The sequence below is a fragment of the Podarcis tiliguerta genome, assembly GCF_965153285.1.
Source record: "Podarcis tiliguerta genome assembly, chromosome: 3".
In the NCBI taxonomy this organism is placed as follows: Eukaryota; Metazoa; Chordata; class Lepidosauria; order Squamata; family Lacertidae; genus Podarcis; species Podarcis tiliguerta.
The window spans coordinates 108,446,347-108,471,918 of record NC_139536.1 but is presented as its reverse complement, the minus strand read 5'-3'; the positions used below and the strand labels follow the sequence as shown (position 1 = coordinate 108,471,918).

The 25,572-nt window shown below is 43.3% G+C and overlaps 1 protein-coding gene across 5 annotated transcripts in view; it reads left to right on the top strand.

Moving 5' to 3' along the window:
• FBXW11 (F-box and WD repeat domain containing 11) overlaps positions 1 to 24,961 on the top strand; it is a 98,090-nt gene extending 73,129 nt beyond the window's left edge. For all 5 annotated transcript variants that reach the window (XM_083431982.1, XM_083431981.1, XM_083431978.1 and 2 more), the window contains 10 exons: positions 1,680 to 1,866; positions 2,854 to 2,944; positions 11,719 to 11,856; positions 13,474 to 13,592; positions 15,115 to 15,364; positions 16,169 to 16,287; positions 17,208 to 17,318; positions 17,433 to 17,511; positions 18,410 to 18,597; positions 22,524 to 24,961. In XM_083431982.1, the coding sequence (XP_083288108.1) occupies positions 1,680 to 1,866; positions 2,854 to 2,944; positions 11,719 to 11,856; positions 13,474 to 13,592; positions 15,115 to 15,364; positions 16,169 to 16,287; positions 17,208 to 17,318; positions 17,433 to 17,511; positions 18,410 to 18,571 (1,256 nt within the window). In that variant the 3' untranslated portion in view covers positions 18,572 to 18,597; positions 22,524 to 24,961. The remainder of the gene's footprint in view (positions 1 to 1,679; positions 1,867 to 2,853; positions 2,945 to 11,718; positions 11,857 to 13,473; positions 13,593 to 15,114; positions 15,365 to 16,168; positions 16,288 to 17,207; positions 17,319 to 17,432; positions 17,512 to 18,409; positions 18,598 to 22,523) is intronic.
• The last annotated feature ends 611 nt before the right edge of the window (positions 24,962 to 25,572 follow it).

Below are 25,572 nucleotides of genomic sequence, written 5' to 3'. Positions count from 1 at the left end.
TACTTCAAAGAGCTCCGAATCTCTTTCAAGAGACCAGGAGAATACTTTCCCATTATATCCACCTCCACACTTTCTCAGTGTTACCCTAAAAATGTGTCCGGAATGAAAGACCATGACTGTCAATCTCCTGCCTTCCCTAGTACTATGTTAATTGGTTAATAAAATATCAATAACAGTTGAATCCTTTTGGACAATTGTCTCCTAATTCCAGTGGAGAAGACCATGACATTTTCCTGGCCCAAAGAATTCATCCCAGGACTTCTTGCTGGAACAGTGCTTGGGGGCTCCCCACCCCACAAAATAGTTATCTGTAGGATATTGGAGAACCTTGGGGCTCCCAGCCCCCCCAAAAGAGGCTTGGGTCTCTGTTCTACAATTTGGGTGGCTTTTCAATTTGTTGGCCAACCAGTATTTCAGTGTTCTAACTAGTAAAATACTATGTTTTTTAGATAATCAGTAATGGAGTTTGAAAAGCCAAGAAAATAATAAGCTTGCCAGGTGCTATCCATAACTCACTAGGTTCCTGGGAAGAGGGTTGTTAAGAATCAAAACACAGGCAGTCCACGTGGTGGTTAATTCCACCATGTTGACTCTTCCAGGCAAATATACTAATGTGTTAGACTGAAGGTTCGACACGTAAGAAAAGACCAACAAGTATGTAATGTATGTGGATGTCATGTGTGTGGATGCACAGTTGTTTTACTTTAAACAAATAAAGGCTCTGGAGAGAAAATGGCTTGAGACTTCTAGTTGAATGTAGTTGCTACTCTGATCCAGCCTCTGCTTGTGGGCATGCCTTTGATAAAATGGTTTTTTAGAAGCCTGGTAACCAATGTTACCATAAAGAACGAAGGCCAGGATCCAGAGCAGTATGGAGCTTTGAACTGGAATGGCAGGCTCCAAGCCATATGGCAAGCCACTTTCAAAACAGTTTCTGGGGGGTGATGGGATCTGTTCTTAGGGGGAAAATGTAAAAACTTCACTGGGAGCAAGTAAGCCTTTGGGCATGCTTAAAGTAGCTCTTGGGATCCCAGCCCAGGCATTTTTTTCAGATAACATCATTTGGATCCATAGGCACTTTGTCCCATAGGCCTAAGAGCTCCTCAAAGTCTATCACAGTGCTGTGCAATTTGCCATATAGTCAGTGTTACATTGCATTTATCCAAAATTGTGCAGTAATAAATTGGATGTAAAGGTAAAGGGAGCCCTGACCATTAGGTCCAGTCGTGACCAACTCTGGGGTTGCGGCGCTCATCTCACTTTATTGGCCGAGGGAGCCGGTGTACAGCTAAGCCGCTTCTGGCAAACCAGAGCAGTGCACGGAAACGCTGTTTACCTTCCAGCTGGAGTGGTACCTATTTATCTACTTGCACTTTGACATGCTTTTGAACCGCTAGGTTGGCAGGAGCACGGACTGAGCAACAGGAGCTCACCCCATCACGGGGATTCAAATCGCCGACCTTCTGATCGGCAAGTCCTAGGCTCTGTGGTTTAACCCACCACGCCACCCGCGTCCCATAAATTGAATATAAATATGTGAAAAAAGGCTAAATCTGTTGTGTGTGACTGTCCCCCTGAGGCAGTACAGCCTCATAGCATGCACAGTACATTTGCAGGCAAGAGAGTCATTGGCTATGAAAAGACTGACAGTGATTTCTTTTTCTTTTCTCTCTTGCTAGAGCAAGGCTTAGATCACATAGCAGAAAATATCCTCTCCTACCTTGATGCCAGGTCACTCTGTGCAGCAGAGCTGGTGTGTAAGGAATGGCAGCGAGTTATTTCAGAAGGAATGCTATGGAAGAAGCTTATTGAAAGAATGGTACGAACCGATCCACTTTGGAAGGGGCTATCGGAAAGAAGGGGCTGGTAAGTATCTGTGCAAAATTTGCTCCTTTGCTTTAGAACAGATACAGTTCCAAGACACACTGGGCACATCTGGGCAACTTAAACTCTTAGTAGAAAGATTACATGACAGTAAATGACTTCAAAAATTGGTACTTGTGTGCTCTTACTCCCCCTTTTTTGGTCTTCAGCCTTCTTGCTCCTTGACTACCTTTCTGCTGTAAATAGCCATTATGCCAACCACCTTAAGTGTGCATTTCTATGAGGTGGTAGAATATGTTAAACTCCATATGAGCAATGTAACTTGTACGCAGCAGAAATGCTAGGAGTGGTCTCCCAGAATTACACCCATACCCGGGTATGCTCCCCTGCGCCATCAAGATATGGGAGGAGCCATGCAAGCCATAGATGCTCTAGGCCCCACAATTCTTTGGGTGGAATTTAACATTGTACTGTTGCAAACATTCTGTCTGCACAAGCATATTAGCTTGCCAGGCAGACCGATCCTCTCCCCTTACCTTCCCCCACCTGATTTTTCTGGGTGCTCTCCTGACACAAATCCTGAGCCAATTTCAGGGGGGACACACGAGGGGGTGGGAAGGCCTGTTGTGCAAGTGGAAGCCTTCACACAGGTCTTCAGCTGGCAGGGTTTGTTAGGTGACTCCTGCCCTTTGGTCTTGCTCAGGAAGTTGAGGTGGGTCCGGTTTCTCTGCTACTATAGGAAAAGCAAAAACAGGAGGCATGCAAGAGCTATGCAGGCCCATTCCTTACCCATGTCACTGCAGTTGTACGTACTCTTACCCCCAGCTCAGGTTATGAGCAGGGTTGTGGGTTGGTGGGGCATAAGAAAAGACGGGCAAATATAACCGCTCATGGTTTGTTCTTGCCATAGCAACAGTTGACTTGTCAAGTAGGCAGCTTTAAGGACTATAGCTTTTACCCTTAGTGCATTTTGCAAGGCTTGTTGTTTCTAAACGCGAAATTTCACCTCTCTCTTCTTTATTATTATAGGGATCAGTACCTGTTTAAAAACAGACCCACAGATGGCCCTCCTAATTCATTTTACAGGTCACTGTACCCAAAGATAATACAAGATATAGAGGTATGTTTTCGAAAACCTTGTTTTAAACTGTACCGAGTTTGAAGCTGCGTTTTCATGAAACTTCATTCTTTTGCCATGCTTTTTAGAAATGTGTTTCAGTGTTATAAGGATCTTCGGCAGAAGTATTTAAAAAAGAATTATGAGAACGAGCAGCCGTGGATTTAAAGAATTGCGGATTTAAGAAGTGTTACCGTAAAGTAAGGAATTGAGAAATGTGAAAGTATCAAAGCAGAGTAAGTTAGGTGATGTGATAAACTCACAATAACTTACTGAGTTGCAGGGAAAGAAGCTAATGTATTCTGATCCAGGTTTTCTGTGTACATGGAGCTGGTCTGCGGATGGTGGCCACTCCATTTATTACAGCAGAGGCAAAAGATCCATGTCTGCGTTCTTTTGTTCTCTCTGAGTTTGGTGTATACGTCAGCATTTCTGTGCCCAGAGGATCAGGACTCTTGGCCTTACCGAAAGCTGAACAGAGCAAAGCTTCCAATATTTGCAAATCTCTTTGCTCAGTTACAATTACTCAAATAGAGCACAGGAGAATTTAGCTTAGCCACTAATCCTGCCCTGTCACTAGAATAGGGCCAAGTAACTATTTCTGCTTTAAAATAATAAAAGTATTAGTAATATAAGTTTAGATCATCAAATTTCTCCTTAGGGGTTTTTTTTCTAATAGCATATCGCAAGCCTGATGATAATTGGAGTACATAGGTCTCAAAGCTTTATTATCATGAGAATTTCTATTCTATCTAACCTTTGTGCTGTGTGCTTTTCTGGTGGTGAAAGCAAGGGAGAGGGCAGTGGTTCAAAAACTGGGAGAGGAGGTCTATTCTTTTTCACCCATTCCAAATGGGTGCTTAAATTGCAGGGGCGAGAGGGAAAAAATGATTGACAAACCTCTGCTCTTTGTTACTTACCCAGCTATAACAAACAAACAAACAAACAAACAAACAAACAAATAAGTAAATTTATATAGTATAAGTGAACATTACATTACAACTTTCAAATTAAATTAATTAAAGACAAGGTGCTGATAATGATAGACTGGATAATGCAGCCTGCAACGTTTCAGCATGTTGTGCTCCCAGACTTTAGTAGAAAGAACATTTTTGTACCCTACCCATACTCAGAATAGTCATACAGTGGTACCTCGATTTTTGAACTTAATCTGTTCTGGGGGACCGTTTGATTTCCCTCCCCCTAAATTGATAAATTTAGAGGATTTTATTTCTTATTTGAAGGGAATGGTCTCTTCAGAGATCTTTGTTTATGAGTAAAAGGAGAGTATTTATAGCTTTTTAGTAGACCTGGGAGATATATTGCCCAGGACTGGTATGAGAAGCAGACCTCAATGTCGGCTTCACTCAGCAGTATATATCGCTGGTGAAACCGCCACCATTCTTGAGTCCCTTTGCCAGCAGCATCCGCTGGAGGGAGTCAACAGTTCCTTCTTCCAGCAGGCAGTGGTAGCAGAGGGACTCAGGAGCGACGGCGGTTTCACCAGCGATATATCGCTGAGTGCAACTGCCATCGCACTCTGCCCTCATATGAGGCAGAGGGAGAAACAAGCTGTATCAGTGAGGCGCTGATACAGCTTGTGCCTCCCTGTGAATCTTGAAACTGCTTGACTGAGGTGCGTGCAGCTGCCCTTGTCTCAGTCGAGCAGCATAGCTGTCAAATTTCAGATTTGAAAATAAGGGATCAGCAGCCTCGAAAATAAGGGATCAGCAGCCTCGCCTGTCCCGGGGACAGGCTACGGGATATCTAACAATCCGGGATAGCAGCGGGAAACAGTGGGAAACGGCGCTGGAATAAGGGAATTTCCTGCAAAAAAAGGGAAGGTTGACAGCTATGTCGAGCAGTCGGCTCTGGCTCCGGCAGGGTGGGGGCTCCCTGAAACTGCTCAGCTGAGGGGAGCGTGGTTGCTGCTCCCCGCAGCGAGCAGTTAAAGGAACCCCAATTTTCCGCCCGCTTGCATGAAATGCACCGGGGCTGTCTCAGCAAGGGGAGGGGGAACCTTCTCGATCCCCAGCTGAGCTTTGCATCATCCCAGCCTGCAAGCGCCTGGGTGAAACCCCCTCATCTCTCAAGGTGAGAGCTGGGGCAGTTTCACCCAGTGTCTCATGAGCAGAGGCCAAGGCATCTTGTTTTTTTCAACATTGCAGTATTATTATTATTATTATTATTATCATCATTAATAATAATAATAATAAAGATAGATAGATAGATAGATAGATAGATAGATAGATAGATAGATAGATAGATAAATAGAATTTATATACTGCTCTATAGCCGGGGGTCTCAAGGCGGTTCACAGAATAAAATCAAGATATAAAACCACAAAATAAAAATAAAAGCAACAACCCAATAGCCCCCCCCCCAATAAAAGAACACATTTATATAGCCAAACCACAATGTTTGGCTGGCGATATACCATGATGTTGAAAAGCTGGTATCGCCCAGCCCTACTGTTTAATGGTTACAGTAAAAAGATTGGCATCAAGGTACAACGTAATACAAATAGTTTTATTATATCTGTTATTTCCCAGCAGTCAATCTTTTTTTATTTGTTTAAATTTGCAACCTGCACAGTTTCCAAAAGGCTGGGGCCACTCATTCATTTTAAAGATGTTAATAGAAGTAAATCAGACATGAAAAATGCTGAGAACCTTTCCTAGCCTCTCCCCTCCTGCTGCTAGATGCTAACAAAAAGAAAGTTTTTCAAAAGATGCTTAGGCTTGGACATCAACAGATCACCAAGGACCAAAAATTACACTACCGTGGAGCAGCTATTTCTAGGGGGACACAGAGATCTGAGGCACATAATTTTTCTTGCTACTAATGTGAGCGGGAAACTGTTTAATTTATTGTGATTAGCTACATCAGTGCACTGATTCAGTTTAAAAGGAAACTGTTAAACTCAATGGCAGTGAGGAATTATGCATAGCAGAGTTGTAACCTGGCCTTTTTGACCCCTCTTTAAATTTGGGGCCAAAAATACATGCAGCTGCAAGTAGGAGTTGGCAAGTGACATTGTAGACTTGACATCAATGTGTGTTTAATCCCCAGCAAAAGTCTTATAAGAACACAGTCTTGTGCCTAAAACGCACAACATTCCATTGCGTTTGGGAGGGGGTGATTATTGGAAATAGGTAAATGGTTTCTCTCCTTCCACAGTGGCAGGCAGTTGAGGGCAATAGTTTTATGAAGAGGCTTTCTTGCGTTCAGGGTGGTCCAATAACTTCTGATACTGCCTGGATCCATTGTGCTGACCTGCCAGATTTAACTGTTTTAGGAACTCCCTTAAAGGGAAGACTACTTTTGGGTTCTTCCCAGGAAATTTTATTTAGGTATGCAAAACTTGTTTTTGTGGAAATCTGACTTGGTTCAGTTAATCATGTGCTTGGACACAGTCCCAAAATATTGTAGTACAATTTGACTCTTATTAGCAGACTGTGTTAATAGGCAGATTGCCAGGTGTACTGTTGATCTCCCAATTCTAAATCCCTGGGCCTTTTCCATATTATCCATGATGCTGGGCCAAATTCTTCATTATTCCTTTAGAATTAGTACAGATATAATTTATTCCTCATGAGCAGTTACAAACACTGTTTTTTGCTCTCCTGTCTTGTGACATATGGAAGCTCCCTGTCTCCCCCCTCCCCTGCAAGATTTTGAAGTGGGGATAGAGAATGTGGCCAAGCTATTAAAAAGATTCCACCTATTGGACCCAAGGAAGGGAGGGTTAATATATCCACCTACATTCCCTCCGTCCGTCGAGACAAGATAGAAAAATGGATATATATCCATCCAGAAGTGATCAAGGAATTGAAGCATTATTCACTACAAGGACTTCTGGGCACATCTATTGCTTGATTTTCAATATACCGTATTTTTTGCTCTATAAGACTCACTTTTTCCCTCCTAAAAAGTAAGGGGAAGTGTGTGTGCGTCTTATGGAGCGAATGCAGGCTGCGCAGCTATCCCAGAAGCCAGAACAGCAAGAGGGATCGCTGCTTTCGCTGCGCAGCGATCCCTCTTGCTGTTCTGGCTTCTGGGATTCAGAATTTTTTTTTTCTTGTTTTCCACCTCCAAAAACTAGGTGCGTCTTGTGGTCTGGTGCATCTTATAGAGCGAAAAATACGGTATTTCCAGCCATGCTGGAAAGATAACACAATGAGCAATATGCTTCCTCAGAGTAAGTAGACTAAAATGGAATTGCAGTCCTGTGAACACTTGATTGGAGAATCTCTGCCTTACTTGCCCTCAGAGTTCTTCCTCCTTCCACCACCGCCACCACAGACACTCTTATAGTTCCCGTGGAGCTATTTCAGGTGCTATCTAGGGCAGGGACCAAAAATGAAAGTTAAGAGCTGCACACATGCAGCCTCCTTAGTGCTGCCTTGCGTTATGGAGATCATTATTCCTGCTCCTCTCGTTCTTCCTATCAAAGTGACAGTAACTATTAAGGCTTAGAACGAAGATCGAGAGCCACTCATGCAGTTTCTATGGCCGTATTCTTTTTATGTAGTATGGTGCTAGGAATGTTGCAGAAAGGCATCATTTACTTCTAGGCTGATGTCAATATCTCTAAGAATTAGTTCTCCGCTCTGATGTAGTAGATCTGTTGTCCGGGTGACACCACTCACCAACTGCAGGACAGGCACATATGACTTGATCATTTGTCCATACAAAAAACAAGCTCAGTGAAGAAAGTGAGAATATCAAAGAGAAGGTTAGGCTGGATTTCTCTCTCGCTTAATACACTTGTTTCTCTATGGAGGGTTTTGATTTGTTTTGTTGGTAAGAGCATTATGTCATATTAACCTTCAATTGCACTGCAACAATATGGTCCAGACACGCAGACTTCCCACTTTAGTAAGAATTACATGTCTGGCTAGAAGCCTTTTTTTAAAAAAGAAAACCCACTTGTAATTGTCATAGTAGGGCAGTACAGAACATAGTACAGCAGTACATAGTACAGCAGTGGCCCTAGACTCCTGAAGTCAGCTGTAAATTACAAGGCTGATAAATTGGAAAGACCATCCAAGGTCATTTTCCATAGCTGATGCTAGGACTGCATGCACTCAGTACTGAAATAAATAAAATAAGCAATCAGGCAGCTCAAATTCTGTACTAAGAAAAGCTGGATTCCATAACCCCTATAAAGTCTGCAAACTTTGCATAATTTCCCCCCATAATTCTGCCATTTTCAATATGGAGGATGCAGAAATCTTGATGCACATCTTAACGAGAGGGGAAGACTCGTGTGGGAAAAGGTGCTCCCTAGGGCCAACGCCATTTAGGTCTTCATAGATTGCACCCAGAGCCTTGGAATGAGACCAGAACTTAGCCAATGCAGCAAGAAGATGACTTAATACGCCCCACCTGAGCCCAACTCCTGCTAATGGCCAGGCATCGGGATTCAGAAATGGAGTATCTATCTGTACAGTCTTCAAGGGCTACCTCAATTAGAGTATGTTGAAACAATCCATCACAAGGCATCAGTCACAAGTATGGCAAAATGAAAGTGCACCAGTGTTAGGTGCTCCTGGTTCTTGGTTTTGTGATTGGCCTGTTATGCCTGCATCAGAGCTGCATATATTAGAAATATGTTTCATACCCACAGCCTCCAATGTGCCTGGTTACAGAGGGCTGCATTCAGCAGGGCCTTTTCCTGATGGTCCTCAAAGGGCCCACCCACTCAGCTATATTTAGTTCTCTCGAATCCTTCTGCTTTGTAGTCGCATATGTTTCTACTCCTGCCAATTTCTGTGCAGCTGTATACTTTTTGTGTATTGTGGCTACTTTCCCAGTATACTGGCAACTGACACGGCAAAGGGGATTTTACAAATTCTCAAAAATACAAAATATTTTCCCACAGTAGCAACACCACATTAATGTGTCTCTGAAATCACATCTACTCATAGAATTAAACTGTGCACCTGCATGGATCTTACTGATTCACAGCTCTCTGGCCCGAGGATGAATAACACGCTCCAGTTGCTTTGATTTGCAGCCCACATTTTCTTCTGGTAACTTTATAAAGGAGCTTTTTAAAAATCTGAAAATTGCACAAAATGGAAAGCATGTTTCTCCCTAAACCTCTTAGGTAGAATTGTTTTGACTGGTGTTTTATTTGGTGAACAGGCGCTTATGTGCAATACCTCAAGAATCAGTGGCATGCCAAAATATGTGACCGATTTGAGTGCCCACGTGGCCACTGTGGGGAACTGTAAACAACTGAAGCACATATGTATAACCATATGAATTAGCCAGTTAATACTAATCAGCTGGGTTTCTGTGTTGACTACTACCTGAGTCTTGCAGGGCTATTTTATGCCCATCCAACATAGACTGAATTTATTTTAAATCTATGTTTCAATCAGTTGTTTGAAGGGGAGAAAAGACAGGTTTATATCAAGTTTCCCATTTTATAATAAATGCATTTCCTGGGAGTGTTTATACTACCTAAGACTACAGTCCAGAACTTGTGGTCATGCAACTCCTGTGCCTTTGGTACAACCCATTTGTAGTGGTGTAGACAAAGAGGAACAACTGTGAAATTTACAGATTTCTCCTTGGCTATGTGTTTGGATGCAGAAAACAATGCAAGGTCACTTGTTTTAAGACAAAGTTAGGTGTGCACAATCTGGAATTATGGGTGATTAGCTACAGGGCAAAACAGTGTTTCCCCATGAGAGGGAAAGTAAATGTCCACGCTGTTTGGCTGTTTGCCACACTAGTAAATATATAACCTACTGCAGAGCTTTCCAAACTTTTCATGTTGGTGACACACTTTTTAGACATGCATCATTTCATGACACAGTAATTCTGTTTTACTAGCAAGCCAGAGGTTAAACTAACCCCTTTTCAGCCTGGGAGGAGCGCAGGGAGAATTCACAGACACATCAATACACTGCAGTCAACGCACAAATGTTTGGACGCAGTCGACACACACAGTTTGGAAAACTCTGACCTCTATTCCCTCTGTTTGCAAAGTTTGGAGAGGAGTTAAAATCTTTTTTGTTGCCAAAACTGCACCACTTCTGCACCTGAGAGAGGTATAAGTAGGCTTGGGGGATACTGTAATGTTTACAAAACCCCTTTTTTTGTGGGATGGAAAACCTCTGTAGGGAGTTGCAAACCCCACAAAACAATCCAAGACAGAACATTGAGTTAGACGGAAAAGAAAAGCAGGTAATTGGGGGAGGGAGAGGAATTAGCGGTCTGGTGGGAAGTTACTGATGATGATGAAGAAGATGTGGTCATGGCACAACAAAATGCTACTGATTACTTTGCAGGCAGAAAAGGCTAGTGAAGACTCAAGACAAGGGGTACAGGAGGCAGTTATTTCTCTATGCCTCTTCCTCCATTGAATTGTGCTCCATTATTCCCCTTCTCTTTCTCCCTCCCAGGGAATTGAGCAAAAGAGGATGACAAAAGAGGCACATAGATATAAAAAAAGGTACAGAGAACCATTTCATAGTTCACACCTGGAATTATTTATGTGTCTGTGTGAACCTCCCAGCAAATTGGATGGGTGATGCATAAATAAATATTAAGGGTTGCGTGAAACACTGTGCAAGCAGAGTTCCACTTGTGCAATGGGACTTCCCCTCTTCCCTGCCCCTCACACTCCCCAAATCTGCTCTGGAGCGTTCCCCAACACCCCCTTGACTTAATTTTGAAGGCACGTACGGGGGTGAAGGGAACTTGAGAAGAAGAGCAAGTTTTGTTGGGTGCACAGATGTCGCTTGTGAAAGCCTAGCTGCAGTGTTGAATATAGCCCTAGATTATTTTAAAATGTCCCTAGGAATGGAAGTGAGAGTTGCCTATAGAAATTGGGGGAGAAATTCAAGATTTTAGCATAACCCAAGATTGGCCACCCTCCAAAATACAGCAGCAAAAAGAAGAGTTGTGCGCTTTCTAACTCAGTTTTTATTTAAAACAGACACATTTAAAAAATAGTCCTGATTATGCAAATTCCTAAGAACATTCAGTGCACTGTCCCAGTATTTCAGATTTGAAGAGACTCTTGCTGTGAGACAGTGACCATGACAGCTCTATGGTGCCACACTGAATATTGCAGGGTAGGCTCTGAATGGTTTACAACAGCCCTGTGGCATTGCCCAGAGGAATTAACCTTCAATAGAGGGTCTACGTTTGGGCTGAGAGTAGCTTACGGCGACCCTTCCATTAAATCCACTGCTTTTAATCCCCATGGTGCAAGCTGGGTTGAAAATGTAACATGCAGCAGCAGGATAGTCCACTGTTAATATTGCAAGTTAGAGATTGGGCAAAAGCTGACTTGTTTGGGTTCCCAGTCTAAAAATCCCTCCTACCTCTCAGGTTGCTGTAACAGCCAATCTGTTCAAATTAACACAGAAATCCTCTTTCCAGGTTAATTCTGGCATTTAGGTGTCTCACACTGCAGTGACTTGCATGTAGACGTGTGGTTTTCCTTTGGACAAACTGGGTTTGCAGACTGAATCGTCTTTTGCCACAGAATTCTATGTTCATTAACTCAGATGCTGCTTTCTTCCTGATATGACAACTCGGGGGGGGGGGGTTAAGGGAAGGCTTGGGATAAGTTAGAGAACAATCCTCTTCATATCTACTCATAGACATGTCTACTCATGTTCCATTATGTTCAGTGAGGCTTCCTTCCAGGTAAGTGGGTATGGAATTGCAACGTAGTCTTAAACGTGTGATATGAAAACGTGTCGGTATTCTACATCACCCACCCACCCCCTTTTTTTGGTCTCTTTTAGACTATAGAGTCTAACTGGCGATGTGGAAGGCACAACTTGCAAAGAATTCAATGCCGTTCTGAAAACAGTAAAGGTGTTTACTGTTTACAGTATGATGATGAGAAGATTATCAGTGGCTTAAGGGACAACTCCATTAAGGTAAAAAGGCCTTTCTTGACTACTTTTTGTCTTGTTTCTGGTGAGATCATTTGTTCACGTCTGCCAACTCTACAATTCTATGATTCATTGCTGTACAAAAGTAGAATATTGCTTGGTTGAAGATGAAGAAGTCTTGAGCCCTTACTAATAGTCTAGAATACAACATGCTTCCCATTGAGCCTCTGCTACATTCTGCTTTTCGCAAGAAGAAAGAGCAGATCTGAAAAAGCAGGATGTAATTCTTAAAATTTCTCTTTTGTTCCAGAGGTTTATGTATTTATTATTGGTTAAGCATGTATTAAGGGACGCAGGTGATGCTGTGGATTAAACCACAGAGCCCAGGGCTTGCCGATCAGAAGGTCGGCGGTTCGAATCCCGGCGATGGGGTGAGCTCCCGTTGCTCGGTCCCTGCTCCTTCCAACCTAGCAGTTCGAAAGCACGTCAAAGTGCAAGTAGATAAATAGGTACCACTCCGGTGGGAAGGTAAACGGCATTTCTGTGCACTGCTCTGGTTCGCCAGAAGCGGCTTAGTCATGCTGGCCACATGACCTAGAATCTGTACGCCGGCTCCCTCGGCCAATACAGCAAGATGAGTGCCGCAACCTCAGAGTCAGCCATGACTGGACCTAATGGTCAGGGGTCCCTTTACCTTTAAGCATGTATTAAACCCTGTTATTCAATTTAAAAGAGAATGCCCAAGGCAGCTATCACAGTATGAGAGCACGTCAGAGCATAACACAGATGAATACAATATATACCTTCTAAAAATTTTTTTTTTTAAACACGCACAAAAAGTCTGTGCTTGTAGCCTGCCTCATTTCCTTGAATTAAGCATTCCTCATCACAAGAGAGGAGAATGAGAACGTGCTCACTGGCACTGTCCCTTTCATTGTGTTCTGGCAGCCTGTCTTTGCAGCCCCTCAATGTGCTAAGGCTGAAACTCTACAGTGGGGAGGCTTGTATAGGCTCCCCATACTGTTCATTCAGGGTTCTAAGCGACATGGGCACCCTATGAGAGTATAGTGAATGCTTCCTTTTTGCGTTGAGCCTCAACATTGGGAAGGTGGCATTGCCAGGCTGCTAGGAATGTGGCAGAAGATGCAAGGCAAACAATTGTGTGCCCCCTGCTCCCCATGCAGTTGGGAATGTGTGAAGGAAAACACATGAACAGTGTTTGGGAAGGAGGAGAAAAGAGGTTTGGGCACTGTGGGCCATTAGAGGACCATAGATCTTAATGAAGTCACTTTTGCACCATCTTACCCAGTTCTGGTTTCTGTTGCTTCTGCAAAAACCACATGTGCATTCTCAAGCTTATTTGTAAGCAGGGAAAGCAGAATATAATTTTTATTTAAAATGTTGTAATGCTGGGGTATGTAGGAATAATGGCAGTCAGGATTCTGTGTTGTTGTGTTTTTTTAAAAAAACCTCCCTCTGCACAACACTATAATTCAGATATTCAGGTGAATTATGTATTTCTGCGTTTCCGGAAAGGCATAGAAAGTATAGAAGAAACAAGTGGGGGAACCCATGTCCACAGGGACTGTGGAGTCATTTCAACATGGCTTTACAGATAGTGATTCTGCAGTCATCTAATTCTCTTGGGTTTCTGTTTGGCAGATCTGGGATAAAACAGGATTGGAATGTTTGAAAGTATTAACAGGACATACTGGCTCCGTTCTCTGTCTGCAATATGATGAAAGAGTAATTGTAACTGGATCTTCTGACTCCACTGTGAGGTGAGCATTTTTGTAGCTGCGAAACTGGTGAGAAGGATGCTGCAAAGGGAAAATTCACAGCCAGTGAAAGGTACAACCTTTCTTGAGAAAAGAGGGGTTGCCCCCCTAAATCTGGAATTCTCTAGATTCTCCCATGTTCCTGGTACTAGTCAGTCTTGGGTTTACAGGCCAATTAAGGACTGTATCTAACTAAGCAGTTCTGCCAGCACAACAAGGACTTTTAGCTGTGCAGTGGAACGTCCCTGCCCTCCTCCTCTCCTTGCATGACCCCATAAATCTGTTCTGGAGGGTTGGGGAACACCCCAGAACAGATTAATTAAATACTGTGAATTATGGCTTCTGTCGTTACGATTGCAGAAACACTTCAGTCTCTGTGCGACACCTAAAATGTTCCTGGTTGGGGACAGTTGGCAGTGGATAATGTGAGGAAAAGACATAACCCTCTTCTGCCAGCCACATTTCCCAATAATGTGGCCTATATGTTGAATTTGGGGGAGACCTTGGGAAGACAGTTACAGAAGCTCCGTAGAGGAAGGGCTAAGCACCCTCTCCCACACACCACAGCTGCCTTACATCATCCTGATGGCTTACAGCAGTTTGAGAGCCAACATTGCTTTCAGGACCTGGGTCTGCCCCTAGTCGTGCGGTTTTGTCTCCTAGCAGCCCTGCAAAAGTGACTTCAAACAACAAATGGGGCTTAACCACCCTCGCTTAAACAAGAGTCCATTTCTTCAGGGTCTTGCGAAAGAACAATGTCAAACAACAATTGATGACCTCCTTCTACCGGTCCACAATAGAAAGTGTCGTCTCATATTGTATCACAGTGTGGTACGTTGGCTTGACAGCTACGGACAGAAAGTCTTTACAGAGGGTGGTGAACTCAGCACATGATATCATGGGCTGTTCTCTGAGTCCGCTAGATGACATTGCAAGGGATCGTTGCCTTAGGAGAGTGAGAAAAATTCTTAGGACGATTCACACCCCGGCCAGCACCTCTTTAATCTTGTACCCTTGGGCAGGAGATATAGAAGTATAATCAGTTGTACCAACTAAAAAACAGTTTCTATCCGTGAGCTGTTAGGCTGCTGAACGGAAAATAATATAGTGCAACTGACTTTCGGGGTTGGTGTGTTGTGTGACAAACACACAGAGTGCAGTGAGATTGAGTGTTTGTGTGGGGAGGGAGGCTCGGTTAATTGCATTGTACACAGGTTGTACATTGACAATAAAGGTGGTATTGTTATTATAATTATTATTATTATTAACAACCGCTGAAGGTGGACAGGGCTTTCTGAGCGCTTGAACATGCATTGAGATGAACGGTGGTGTGTCTTTGCAAGAATGATGCCCTACTGCTGATGATATTTAATTGTTATAGGTTAGAAAATAAGTGTTCAGGAATAGTGTGACATTAGCAGTTTGTGGTTTGAAACAATTAAAGGCTCACCACTACCACCACCCATGAAACTAGCTTTCTATTGCATAGCATTGATCCCAAATGTGTTTCTATGTGCTTTTGCAGAGTTTGGGATGTGAACACAGGTGAAGTCCTCAACACGCTGATTCATCACAACGAGGCTGTGCTTCACTTGCGTTTCAGCAATGGCTTAATGGTGACCTGTTCAAAGGACAGATCTATTGCTGTCTGGGATATGGCCTCACCGACTGACATCACTCTGCGCCGCGTATTAGTTGGCCATCGGGCTGCTGTTAACGTCGTTGACTTTGACGACAAGTATATTGTATCTGCTTCTGGTGATAGGACCATTAAAGTAAGTGGACAACCAGTTTCTCAAAATTGCAAATTCAGAAAGGAGTTATGGGAGAAAAAGTTTGGTCTCTGACTAACGTGTTGCTGAAACACCCATTAAAGTAGTTTCTAAGGATAGTGGTTGTATGTCTGACATTCCCCATATGCAGCCTTTCTCAACCAGGGGCCCCTAGATCTTGTTAGATTACAACTCCCATCATCCCTAGCCAGCTTGGCCAGTAATGATGGGAGTTGTAGTTCAGGAACATCTGGGAACTCGCTGTTGATAAAGGCTGCTTTAATGGCTTTAAGCTTTTTTAGATATTTCCCTTTGTAGCACACTGTTGTCATGAGGTTAAGTGGAGCAATTTAAGTGGGAGTGCGGAAAACCTTATTCTTGCCCAGGGGCAGAATGTGACCTTCCAGCTCTCTCTGCCTAGCCCTTGAGATTCTCCCCAAACACATCCTCTCCTCAAGGACTTTTGCTTGGCTGGTGTGCGCCTAGATGAAGGATGGGGAGATTGTTGGCAGGGTGTGTAGAATCCTCTGACTTTTTGTAAAGCTGAAATATAGCCCACTGTACTAAGGTTGGAGTCACATCCATTACTTTGGCCTCTGACCACGCCCATCATTGGCATATGTGCCCCCCCTCCAATCTCCCGGGGGGGGGGGGGATTGATCTACAGTCGGAAAAAAGGGAAGGCTTTCAGAATGAAAACTGTATTTTGTCTTCGTCTCATTTCATCTCTCTCTTTTAATGCAGAATTTCAAAACGTGCCAAATTGCCATTCAATCTTTTGCAGTTAAATATTTATTTTCCCCTTAGGTCTGGAGCACAAGCACATGTGAATTTGTTCGCACTCTTAATGGGCACAAGCGAGGCATTGCCTGCCTGCAGTATAGGGATCGGCTTGTTGTGAGTGGATCATCAGACAATACCATTAGGTAAGGGGTGGGTGGAATCTGTGAAGATAAATGGAAACAGTACTGTTTCATTGCAACCCCCTTTTCATTTGACTGCCAGAGCACCAGGTCCTAGGTTTTGGCATCTTATCTTGCTGGATTTCATTTTTCTTAAAAGGTTTTGTTTTTTATGTATAGCCTGTCCTATCTTTCTTCCATTGTGGAATCTATCTATGATATGCATCTAGTTCCCAGGAGTGCCCTGATCAGACCCAGGAATGCTTAGCTTAAACTAGGCAGCAGCCTCACGTGCCTTCAGATTACCCCCGAGGGATATGTGTGCTTTTCTCGGCCGTTCTTAGTTCCGTTAACTGTTTCTCACAAACTTGATGCCCTGGTGCAAGTAGCAGTTGGCCGCAGGTGAGCTTCTAGAGGAGGAAGATGCCATTGCACATGTACAAAGCTGCTGGCCTGTTATGTATAGCCAGTGTTGCACAGAGTTTGGCTAAATAACAACAACAACAACAACAACAAATAATAATAATATTTTTTTTATTTATACCCTTTCCAACTGGCTGGGTTTCCCCAGTAACATCAGCTCAGAGGGGAGACAGTGCTAGGGTCAAAAGCAATTGGGACAGGCAAAGGCTGTATGGAAACTCGCTTACCGTTTTGAAAAATGGTCTTAATGCAAGCTCTGCTTAGTACATTAAATTACTTTGAGCCAAGTAATCAAGCTTAACCATTGGTGCGAGAGGGAAGCAGTGAGCCCTACTCCAGGGAATCTGTCCAGCGTGGCCCCCAAGTGATTCAGCATCCACAGCCAATATTGTGTTGAGTATAGCCTTTTCAGAAATAATTACGTCAAGCTGTGATGGAAATTGCAAAAGGTATATAAGAAGGAATACATGCGTTGTTGCTTTTATTTTTTTGGAAAAAGTTGTACGTGTTCCTTCTTTCAGGCTTTGGGATATTGAATGCGGGGCCTGTTTAAGAGTGCTAGAAGGACACGAAGAACTGGTTAGGTGCATCAGATTTGATAACAAGAGGATTGTAAGCGGAGCCTACGATGGGTATGTGCTTGAAAGCAAAGTTCTGTTTTCACTTGGGAGGTTGGTTTTCTGTGGTTCTTAGTACTCGGAGGGTGTTGTAGTTTTCTCACTGCCTTTTCTCTCTTTGCTTCATAGCAAAATCAAAGTTTGGGACTTGCAAGCTGCTCTTGACCCCCGTGCCCCAGCAAGTACACTATGCTTACGTACATTGGTGGTATGTACATTAACTATACAGATATTATTGTGCAACAGTAGTACACGTTGACCATACTTTTGTCTGCTTGTTTCTAAATCTACTACCTTGTAATGGAGTGGAAATTTGGTGTGTTTTTGCCAGAGGATGGCAATACCAGAATGGGCCTTTTCTGCGATGGTTCTCTTTTTTTTAATTCCCAGTGAAACTCACCTTGCACCTTCATTACATATCTGTAGGCACCAGGTGAAAACGTTTCTCTTTAACCAGGCTTTTTGCTGATTAGCATTCTATTCCCTTTTAAACATGTTTGTAGGCAGGCAACGGGGGCATTACTGGTGTGCCTTGTTTTCATTGTGCATTTTGTGTTCTCATTTTACATTGTGAACTGCCCTGTGATCTTTGCATGCAGGGTGGTACACAAATTAAATAAACTAATTAAATGAATGCAGTAATTGTTGAAAGCAAATATTTGGCATGTTGTCTGTGTGAAATTCAGCTCTTCCTGATTAGTTTCTAAAATGTCCCAAGGTGTCACATTTGTGCTAAATTACTCCAGCCCCTTTGTCTTCTGAATGATAACCTACACGCTTCCTCCTTCCTTTAAGAAATCCTTTATCTCACGAGGCTCTTTCTGATGTTAGTCAAACCCAAAGTAGACCCATTGAAATGAACTGTAGAATTGGGACCCTACGGGTCACCTTGTCCAACCCCTGCAATGCAGAAATGAATGTGACTAACTTAACATTACATTCAATGGGGCCTACTCTGAGTTTGACTAACGTTTTATAAAACTCATGATGGTCGCATTCATATTTCCTTCCAATTACAAGTTGAAATGAATAATCAAGTGCACGTATGAACACAGTAAACAGAGTCTTCTGTCCTCCTAACCGCAAACTCTTTTGCCATTTTTCAGGAACACTCAGGACGTGTGTTTAGACTCCAATTTGATGAATTTCAGATCATTAGTAGTTCCCATGATGATACCATTTTGATTTGGGATTTTTTAAATGTGCCCCCCAATGCACAAAATGAGACACGCTCTCCATCCAGAACATACACTTACATCTCCAGATAACAGTCTGCAATGTACTGCTCTCCAAGGTAAGCCTTGCTATCTTAAGGATGCCCTTTTTGGATCCACTATACTGCCATCCCTGGTAGTGGGTCTGGCAAAAGTGAATTGTTGTTCATACTTTCAGTGAGATTTTTCAGTAGAACAAGCGCAAACCATCTTTAGATAAAAAAAATAAAACAAATTGTCCAGTAGCACCTTAGAGACCAACTAAATTTGTTCTGGGTATAAGTTTTCATGTGCATGCACACTTCTTCAGATACACTGAAACAGAAGTCACCAGACCCTTATATACAGTGGGAGGGGGAGGGGTTTTTTTCTCAGGAGGGTAGTAGGAGATGGGTGATTGACTCAATGGGTATGGCAAACCTGTTGACGACTGTTAACGACTGCAATTAGTCCTACAGGGAAAAAGCAGGGGATAGTATGCAGATGATTAACATGTGTAATGAGACAAGAATCCAATACACTCATACCTCGAATTGAATGTGCTTCAGGTTGAGCGCTTTTGGGTTTCGCTCCGCGGCAACCCAGAAGTAACGGAGCGCATTACTTTCGGCTTTCGCCGCATGCACAGACGCTCAGAATTATGTCACATGCATGCGCAGAAGCGGCAAAACGCGACCCGCGCAGACGTGCTGTCGCATCTTATGTTCTATTCAGGATGCGAACGGGGCTCTGGAACGGATCCCGTTCGCATCCCGAGGTACCACTATTGTCTCTATTAAGACCAGGTCTCTCCTGGACACGAAAGCTTATACCAAGAACAAACTTAGTTGGTCTCTAAGGTGCTACTGGACAAAGCGAATTATCACTAGGGTGTGCTCAAAAACTTGTGAGTGATAAACACACCTCTCCTCCTCTCTACCCTGCTTTCCCCAAAGAAGTGTGTATGCCTCCTATGAGGAGGACAGTAATTGTAAGGAATGGGGAATCTCATGTCCCCTTCCCAGGCTCCTTGAGACGGTGTGTTATTTGGCTAGAGCAGGGGTCAGCAAAGTTTTTCAGCAGGGGGCCGGTCCACTGTCCCTCAGACCTTCTGCAGGGCCGGACTATATTTTGGAAAAGAAGAATGAATTTCCATGCCCCACAAATAACCCAGAGGGGCATTTTAAATAGAAGCACACATTCTACTCATGTAAAAACACAGTGTTTCCCAGACTGTCTGTGGGCCGGATTGAGAAGGCGATTGGGCTGGATCCAACTCCTGGGCTTTAGTTTGCCTACCCATGGGCTAGAGGCACACATTGGAGGAGGGAGCAATCACCAGTGAAGGGATTTCACTCCCATGCTTTCCTATTGGGCACCAGTCAGCTGAGAGGCGTGATCTGCCATGGTTGTGGGGATCATGTACAACAGGAGATAATTGTGAATGGGGGTGGGGGCAGTTGTAGGCAATACCTCTTTGCTGTTACAGGCCTTGGGCAATTTCCAAACCCTGGCTTACACTTGAGTTGCCCTGGAAACATAAAGCCGTGTCTCCCTTAAGTAGAGAGAGAGGTAGCCAAGTCATTGAACAGCAGTCAGAAAAGTGCAAAACTCCGTAGCAAAACAACGTCCCCTGGAAGCTGGAGGTTTCAGTTTCTGATCCTTGGCACCTTCAGATGTCGAACTGCAACTTCCAGTGGGCGCCAGGCAAAAACGTTCCTTTTCTCCCAGACTTTTGGCTAATTAAACAGTCTATGGTCTTTTAAACTGTTGGGGTGGGGGGCAATGTTTCTGCTTGTTAATATGCTAACTACCGTATTTTTCGCTCCATAAGACACACCTGACCATTAGACGCACCTAGTTTTTAGAAGGGGAATGCAAGGAAAAAAATATTTTTAAAGGGAGCGCTGAGCAGAGCATTTATGCATCCCAGACTCTGCACAGCGCTTCCTTTCACGAGCCGCATGGAGCGTGTGTGCGGCGCTTGCAGGCTTTTCCCCAGGAGGGAGAAGGGCAGCCTGTCAGTGACACGCAGAAGCCGCACACCCTTTAAAGAGCACACGGCTTTTGCGTGCTTTTCTATGAGGAGGGAGAAGAGACTGACGCGGCCAGTCAGTCCCTTCTCCCACCTCGTAGAAAAACCTGCAGGAGCCGCACACCCTTTAAAGAGCGCGTGGCTCCTGTGGGCTTTTCTACGAGGAGGGAGAAGGGACTGAAGCGGCCAGTCAGTCCCTTCTCCCTCCTGGGGAAAAGCCCGCAAGAGCTGCGTGGAGCGTGTGTGCGGCTCTTGGGTGCTTTTCCCGCCTGCCTCCTGCCTGCATTCGCTCCATAAGACGCACACGCATTTCCCCTTACTTTTTAGGAGGGAAAAGGTGCGTCTTATGGAGCGAAAAATACGGTACTTTTTGTGTCTTTATATTGTAAACTTCCCTGTGATCCTCAGATGAAGGGCTGTATAGAAAGAAATAAAAATAAACCATCCTTGCCTGCTGTCCATGCTAGCTGGCGTTGATGGAAGTTGGAGTCCAAAAACACTTGGCGGCTCGCAGGTTTCCCTGGAGGGTGGAGCCACTGTCAATCCAAGTGAATTGTGCCGGACTGCCAGTGACCAGGCTCTGTTTAAAACAGTTTCCTATTCTCTGCAGTGTTTCCCACATCACAGGGCAGAAATGTTGCTCCGTTTTATAAAGCTGTAAAATAACAAATATTACTAATGATAGAGGAGCCGTTTTATGTGCTCTGCTCAAGTAATGTAGGTTTCTAACTTTTTAACCAAATCCTGCACCTTTCCCCTTCTAGATGTCCCAAATGAATATGCCTTTTAAAGTCGATCATTTCTGACAACCCTGGCGCTCTTGGCCATAAGAGAATTTTATTGCCTTCTGTTGAATTCCTTTTTTATTGTAACAGGATCAAAATTGTTACCATATGATAATCTTAATATAATCCGCTATTTAAACACTTTAGTGGAAAATAAAATAAAAAATGTTTTAGCCTCTTAGCGGCAAAATTCCCATGTCCATAACTGAGCACCAAAGCTTGCCTCTCTTGGGAAGAAAAAAAAATATATAGAAGATTAGGTTTAATTACTTTGTGCTTAATTTCAGTAAGTTGCATTAGTTTCAGGAGAGGCAATAAAGCACTGCACTTGTATAACTGTAATATTGCAGAGAGAACTTAACTCTTGCCTGCATTAAAAGGTCTTCCTTTAAATCAGTTGAATCTATCTTGATAATGCCCTAGATCCAGAGCTGTCTTGTGTGGATAGCCCTATAGATGTCTCCTGACTTCCCCTTCCACTGTAGCTTTTTGTTCCTCATCACACACCATTCCTGCTTTTGACAGGGGTTGGCTCTGCTCAGGAGCTGCCAAGGGGAGCTGGTCCCTGCTAGGCTTGCAGAGGAAAAACTGGGAAAAATTGCAGCCACAGCTTTACCTGGCTTACACCTGACGTCATACGACATCAGTTGCAGGTCAGGTGAGCATGGCTGGAAGACGGGGGAAGAAACCATCTCACCAGCCAGATATCCGCCACAGAATGTATTGGTTAGAAGTGGACAGAATGGCAAATAACCAAATAAAGTACAGTGGTACCTCGGGTTACAGACACTTCAGGTTACAGACGCTTCAGGTTACAGACTCCACTAACCCAGAAATAGTACCTCGGGTTAAGAACTTTGCTTCAGGATGTGAACAGAAATCGCATGGCAGCAGTGAGAGGCCACATTAGCTAAAGTGATACATTGGGTTAAGAACAGTTTCAGCGTAAGAACGGACCTACAGAACGAATTAAGTTCTTAACCCGAGGTACTACTGTACCAAAAACAAGCCAGCCCTAGAGGATTTAAAAATACTTGCCAGACAAACTATGTATTTAAAGAGTGGTGAAATACCATTGAAAAAGCAGAACAGTTCCCTAAATGACAGCTGTGACCACTGGTGTTTGTAGATGTGTGCACCGTTGCCTAAAATCTGACAGTAAGCAACTATAGACTGTTGAAATTAATTCAGACTTCTTCTTTTTTAGGATTCCACAGTCTTTGAACTACTGGACATTTGGCAATTACACACCTGAAGACATCGGCCACCGCTAAAGTCAGAAGTGGTTCTAGATGCTGTGTAGATGCAAAGCAGCACAAGTCTATATCTAAACTTACCTTTTCCAGTCCTCCTCACTGAGTCCAGCTAGAAGAAATTCAGTCTGTCCTTCACTGCAATGCAAGATCCAAAGCTTCATGAGTAAATTGCCCATATACACTGAACTGATGGCTTGTTTTTCCAGGAGTAAATCAGATGTCAAGGAAGGACTTGACCTAATTTATATTTGCTTTGCACTTTTATCTGACTCTGAAGAAGAAAAACATTCTCAGTGAAATGTGGGTGCCAAACATACCCAGAATGTACAGGGCTTTGCTCTCAAAGCCACCCTCCTCCTGTAGACTTTACGTTTCACGACTGATGCGGATCCTCTTCTGTTGGCTAGGAGTATCAATTGGACTGATAGAGATATTTCTGAATGGATCAGTAATATTTTGGATGATTGTTTACTTATTTCTGCAACAGTAATTTGCTTTAATTTAACGATTGTAAATTGGGCTAGAGTATCTAAACTAGGTGTACAGCACTGTCCTTTCTTTTAATTGTGCTTTGTACTACAGCCGTCCTCCTCCTCCTCCTCCTCTTCCCCCACATGTTTGGTATAGTCGAATCCTTCATGTGTGCTTGCCTCATAATTTCCAATACCGTAACTGTATAAGCATGTAGATATATTGTACATAAACATTGTAACCTCCAAGTGCTGGGAGTCAGGGTCTCCTGATACTGTATGCAGATTTCAAGGAATACGTTTTTAAGCATCAAGGCATTCTTACTACTGGCACCATAATGGGGTTGGGATGAATTGCTTTAGAAATATTTCTCTGTGAATAGGAGGATTTTGGTATCCATTGGGATTTTTTAAAAAAGAAGAAGAAGAAGAAACGAGGTGAAACATCTTAATTTTAAACTTCAAGAACTTTTTTTTTTATTTAAGAAAAAAATAAAAGTTAAAAGTGGTTCTGATTTTCCATGCTGCAATATTTGCAAACCATCTTATGCCGTTGGCCAAAGTTGCATACCTGGAAACAACTTTTACAATCCATTCAGATAGTCCTTGATCTTACCATGCTTATGTGTTGAACTGAAGCAGAAACTGCAATTCCACTGTGATCTTTTAAGAGAGATGGTCTGTGTTCCTTAACAGTTCTGTTGAGAAACCTGGCGGATTATGGCAACGCGTCATTGGAATGTCTTCTCCTTTAAAAGTGTGACTGGTGGTGGCAGTTAAGTCATACGCTTCCCTGTACAAAAGCAAACTTCCTAGTCTCTCTCTCTCATCTTTTTAAGTTATTGCTGGGCAATATTGTTTAGTGGCTTCTTCTTAATGCTAGTTTTGAAAATTATTAACTAATAAAATATAATACTGGATGGTCTAAGAACTGTGTAGTTGGCATGGATATGGATACTGTCATTCCTTAGTCACATGGTTTTGTATTTGTTTTTCCTTTGCCGCCACTCCTGATTTCTCTTTCCCTCTCCCTTTTTTCTTTTGGTTGAGGGGTCAAGGAATGTTGATAACCAATATATAAAAAAAAGACCAATGAATGAATATCGCTTCTTTTAGTGGAACAGCTGCGGCTGGATATTTCACTTGCACACCTGCCGGCTTGCCAGTCAAAAGAAAGCACACGTGAGATGTGAACAAAAGGCGCAACTTTTGGATCTGCTTCTGGTATTCCACTCTTTGCCTTCCTAGATGTTACAAATCAACTGCTTTTTGCATTCATCAATTCCCCCCCTCGGAGCACTGCTTCAAAGACTTAAGACATGGATATGATCAAATCCATCAGAGGATGCCTTTCCCGTGTTCTCGGTTTTTAATATGGTTGACAGTCACACAACTGTCTTATGATAGCTGTAATATGAATGAACCCCCCCCCCCCCAATGTCATTGAATGGCTGTCATGTGAAAGACTTTCTATTGCAGCCCTGAAGAAAAAGGTATTTATGGAAAACTCTCCTTTTTTAATGCATGTGTAAGATGAAATTCATGTTTTTTTTCCATGGGAAATAATGGTATTTGAAGATGCAGCCTAAACTACTTTTGATTGTGCTTGGTGTAACATAGCTGTGGAGTTTGTGACTGGCACCCAGGGGAGCTTGGCTCCTGGGATTTAATGATAGTGATCCTGGCTGTACTCTGGACTTTGTCTCGCTAATCATTACTGAGCAGCTGTATGTTACTGCTAGATTAATGTTTCAAAGCACTGGGATAGTCTTATTCTAACTTGTAATTATGTTTGCCAGTTACCTGTTTGGAAAGTTTGTGTATGAACAGCTTATTGGACAACTGTTGAATTGTACAGATATTGTTCATGATATAAGGCTTTGTACTGTGGAATGTGCTTAATAAAAAAATTCTAAACACCTTTTTGTCCATATTACTAACCCAACATTATTATACTTCAGTCAAGTTCTAATTCTGAATGGCTGAAATTTGTGTTTCCTGTTTTGAATGGGCTTCTGTCATCAATCCTACCATCTCCAACATACACAAATGATAGTAAAAGTAGAATTATGTCTTGATAAAACATTGGTAGATCTGAGCAAATGGCAGCTTCACAATCCCACATGCACTGAAGCATTGCTAAAACCTTAAGGTAAAGGTAAAGGTACCCCTGCCCGTATGGGCCAGTCTTGACAGACTCTAGGGTTGTGCGCCCATCTCACTTAAGAGGCCGGGGGCCAGCGCTGTCCGGAGACACTTCCGGGTCACGTGGCCAGCGTGACATCGCTGCTCTGGCAAGCCAGAGCTGCACACGGAAACGCCGTTTACCTTCCCGCTAGTAAGCGGTCCCTATTTATCTACTTGCACCCGGGAGTGCTTTCGAACTGCTAGGTTGGCAGGCGCTGGGACTGAACAACGGGAGCGCACCCCGCCATGGGGATTCGAACCGCCGACCTTTCGATCGGCAAGCCCTAGGCGCTGAGGCTTTTACCCACAGCGCCACCCACTGACCCTAAAACCTTAGAGACCA